The 4,362-nt window shown below is 50.2% G+C and overlaps 1 protein-coding gene across 1 annotated transcript; it reads right to left on the reverse strand.

Annotated features, from left to right (window-relative positions):
• Nucleotides 1-1,895: 1,895 nt before the first annotated feature.
• LOC129684699 (mast cell protease 1) lies at nucleotides 1,896-4,362 on the reverse strand. The gene is made up of 5 exons (XM_055617917.1): nucleotides 4,308-4,362; nucleotides 3,683-3,833; nucleotides 3,018-3,153; nucleotides 2,549-2,803; nucleotides 1,896-2,154 (listed from the first exon to the last, which is right to left on the reverse strand). The coding sequence occupies exons 1-5, from the start codon at nucleotides 4,360-4,362 to the stop codon at nucleotides 2,011-2,013; spliced, it is 741 nt and encodes a 246-aa protein (XP_055473892.1). The 3' UTR covers nucleotides 1,896-2,010.

Raw genomic sequence — 4,362 nt, forward strand, 5'->3', positions numbered from 1 at the left:
AGTTTTGTTTCCACTCTCGAAAAGCTTGGGTGAGAAAGTGCTGACTTCTTGGATGATTTCTTCAGCTGTTGTTGGCTGGGCTGATCTCCGATTTGGGCATCCTCAGTGGGTGTCTGCTGTTAAGGGTGCTCTGAGAGGATTCACTAAGCTGAGATGCTCAGCACAGCTACTGCACCCACCACGGGAAAAACGTCTCATCTGTACGTTTTCCCTTTCTGATCTCTTGAGGCTCTGCCTGCTCTCTCATTTCCAGAGTCCTTTGGACAGGCTACGACTGCCTGCCACCCACCATGCCTAAGAATGATCAGGCTCTTATCTTGACTCTGGAGCCTCTGAGTCACCAACTGTTCCTTTGACACCAGGGGCCCATGTGATGGGGTTTGTTCTGTAGTGGTGACCTTTCTGGAAACTGTTCATGCTGTGACCTTGTCCCAGCTCCCGGGACTTTCCACCTGCCCCACTATTATTGTGGACCAGGCTGCAGGGTGGGTAACCCAGGTGCCCAGCTTCAGGAAGGAAGATTGTCCCAAGGATGTGCTGTTCTTAGACTGTGGGGTTAAAGAGACAGCATGGCCCCAGCTGCAGGTTAATGAGAGCTCACATCGTCTAAGAAAACATAGCTCCCGTCTTTGTATTTCGCCCTTTGAGACTTTTGTTTAAGCTCAGGGTGGCGGCACATGCTTGTAGTCCAGGCACTAGGGAGGCTGAGGCAGAAGAACTATGAGTTGGAAGTCAGTCTAAACTATATAGCGAGACTATGCCCAAACCAAACCAGTCTAAATCAAAATGAAAACAAAAAAACAAAAAAAACCAAAAAAACCCTACCATTTCATTACATAACTATATATAAGAGAAAAAAATAAACAAGTCACCCACGTAACACAGATTCTTTAATTTTTAAAGAGACTTTTAGGTTGTTTAATCTCTATATGTGCTCCCTGCCCCCAGAGTTTATAGTCAGTCTTGTACTTTGATGCCTGCCATTACATCTGTACGGAGCTGGAATGCAGATGTGAGGGCTGGCAAGCAGTGAGGAGGGTGGAGGTGCTGAGTTCCTGGTCTGGGGCTGGTGGTGACAGCAATTTTTTATGATACAGTAGTCAGAGGACAAGCCCATTATATTAATCCTCCCTCGGACACGGTAGACCTCGTGTGTGGCCTCTTCAGTCTCAGACTCCACAGTCCCCTGAAGCTCGAGCTTTGTTTCCCTTGACTAAGGACGACGGGGGCTTTGGCTTGTAAGAGGAGAACAGGCCACTTACAAGTTGAGGTAACTCGGGCATTCTTTTGAAAGGTGGGACCTCACTTTACCATCTCTGAGGAAGATGGCAGTTGAATTTGGGTGGTTAAGAAGCTGTTCTAGAGCCAGCTCCATCCTTAAGTTCTAGAGGGAGGTCTCTTCCCAACGATTGCTAGCTCTGCCCTGAAGCACTGGTACTCTCCTGCTGTGACTGCTGCAGCCACAGTCACATTCCAAGGGCTTCTGAGGCCAGGCTCTGCTCTAGCTGAGTGGATGACCATGGCAGGACAGGTGTTGAGGATATGAGCTATCAACAGCCACTCTGACCTCCACATGGACTTTGCTATGACATGTGGAGAAGATGCAGTGATAAGGCGTGGGGCTTGTGGGGAGAAGACAAGGAGGGAGAAGAAAGGACAGTGGAGGAAAACGGCAGACCAGGGCGGTTTAGTCTGGATATGAAATCTTACAGTACACCCCCGTGCACGCTAGATGATATTCAATAACCCACATCTGCACACCCGTGTGCCCCAAACAATTCTTCATTCAGCTTGAGGAGGGGCTGAGCGTTCAGAGCACAGAGTGGAGTCACATAGCTGCTGGAGGTTCTGTCTTTATTGAGTTGCATTACAGGGAATACTCAATCACTGTAGACTTGTGCATCTTTGAGATCCTTCGGGGACAGGCTGGGGACAGGCTTTGTTGAACCCACAGGGTACCAGAAGAGCTCTGGCTGGGAGGCTCTGCCTCGGACTGGCCAGGCTTTTCAGCTACTTGCCCCTTATGACTAGATTAATCCAGGGCACATACGGGGAGATTCGGGTGAAGACTGCGGGGGGCTTGGCATCCACGCGTCCATAAGATACAATGCCATGGGCCACCCCAGCGCACACCAGAGGGCCCCCGGAGTCTCCCTGTGGGTTAGAAAAAGCAGACTATATCAAAGATCACCTTCCCCCAGCTACAGACTCCCCACCACGGCTACTTAGTCCCAGAGTGAAGTAAGGGGTCTTGACTGCCTATGAGTCGTAAGTCAGGGGTTTACGTCTGATTTTTTTTCCCTCTGGTCTTGACCCAATGCTTATGTTGTCTCCCTTTACCCTCTTCCCTTCCCTTCTGGAGCCCCATGGGAAGGTTGCAGGCAGGGCTTGGGCATAGGGAGAGGAGACCCAGAGGGAGAATTTCAGTTCCCAGAGTGCTAGGAGCCTAAGAACACAGGCCTCTGACACTGTAAGAGAGAGCTGTCTGGCCCTCTTCCTCCACTGACCCTGTCTCCTGATGTGGGGAGGGAAAGCAGTGTGTTCTTACCTTGTAGGCTGATCTTATCTTTGATGGACTGCCCACACAGACCTGGAAGTTATAGTCGTAATGCCTGTAGTTTTTACAGGCCGCCTTAGTCATGATTCTTAGTTTCACCTCCCTCAGCTTGTCTGACGTTGGTTCTGTCACTCCAGTTTTCCCCCAGCCAGCCGCCCGGCACACTTTTCCAGGGTTTATAAAGTCAGATGGACCGGGCAGGGAAATCACATCCACAGAAGCAGTCACCTTAGCTTTCTTTTGAAGCTGTGAGGGTGGGGGATGGGGCAGGAGAAAGAGAGAAGAGCTGGCAAACCAGAGAAGGATGCTATCTTGGACATGAGTCCCACTGGGTGGCAATGACATGGAATTCAGGGGTGGGTTCTGAGGAGATGGACTGGATGAGAGAGAGTTGGAAGGCCTGAGCCACAAGGAGAGTTAAGGAGGGGAGAGTTAAGAAGCGCAAGGAAAATAGCCGTACCTTCAGTAACATGATGTCATGGAGATTGGAATAGAAGTTGTAACTTGGGTGAGCGATTTGTTTTTCGACTTTTATCTTCTGCTGTGTGGATTCTTTCTTGTTCACATCATGAGCTCCAAGAGTGACGGTGATTTCTCTGTTGAAAAAGAAGAAGAGCAATAAATTGGCTGGTCTCATGAGGAGGATTCATTCCGAGCAGAGGGACACCGGGGTCGTTTTTTCTCTGTCCCAGGGCAGAGCCACTTGAGAGACTTCAGTGGAGCTCCCAGGGCACTGCCTTCCCAGAAGGACAGGGCTCAGGAAAGCACAGGACTGAGAACTGTTTTCCTTCCCCCCGTCAGTGCTTGGACTGAACCCATGGCTTTCCATGTGGGAGACAGACAGGCACCCTACATTGAGTTACAGTCCAGCCCATGACTGAAAGCTCTGGTGATACCAGGATAGGAGGAAAGTTTGTCCCAGCTGGAGCCCTGCTTAAAGCTCCTGCCTCTGAAAATGGAGATGGCAAATAAAAACGGTCCAATGAGTGGCTTTGTGTGCCCTTTGTCCTCTCAGTATAAAAAGGAGCTCATTTGGAGATGAGCAGGGCTGAGGCCTTTCCTCCAGCCTCTGCTGCCCTGTGACTCCGGCTCATGTGTTTCTTCCCACAGAGAGAAGCCTCTTACCTTCCTTTGCAGTGCGCAGCCGTCATCACAAATTGTTGGTTTATGAGGAAGCCGCCACAGCTGACGGTGTAACCTTGTTTAGTGGTGATCTTCAGATGGGCCATGTAAGGGCGGGAGTGTGGCTTGGACTCAACACCACCAATAATCTCCTCTGGAACAAAGAACCCGAGTCCCTAGTCACAGACTTGTGGGATAGCCCAACACAGCACTGGCCAAAGAAGAGGGGGCTAAAGTTGAGTGACTGCTCCCAGCCCACCCCGCCCTTAGTGAGGCACAGGCCCCTCAATATGTCCTTTGATCCTCCCTACCCAGTCCTCCCTGTCCACCATCATCCTACATTTCACAACACAATGGTCACTTGTGTATGTGAGTTGACACTTCATGTAGACACTTCCTCTCACCCTCGTCCTGTCTTCTTCAACACTAAGGGGAAGGCCAGAGAAGAGCTGCCCATCAGAACAGAGACTGTTTTGATGAAACAATGCAAAGGGGAATTAATTTTTCATTCTTACTTGATCTAGGAGATTTCCCCTGGACTACCTCATTTTAGGGTCTCTGTCAGCCAAGATAACAGGTCAAGGCTGCTGAGAACCCAAGAGGTTAGGAAGATAAAGACAAAACTCACCAGCTCCAGCTTCAGGAGGCCAGAGAAGGGCCAAGAGGAAGAGGAGGGCCAGCAT

Source organism: Psammomys obesus, unplaced genomic scaffold, assembly GCF_907164565.1.
Source record: "Psammomys obesus unplaced genomic scaffold, mPsaObe1.curated_primary_1811, whole genome shotgun sequence".
In the NCBI taxonomy this organism is placed as follows: Eukaryota; Metazoa; Chordata; class Mammalia; order Rodentia; family Muridae; genus Psammomys; species Psammomys obesus.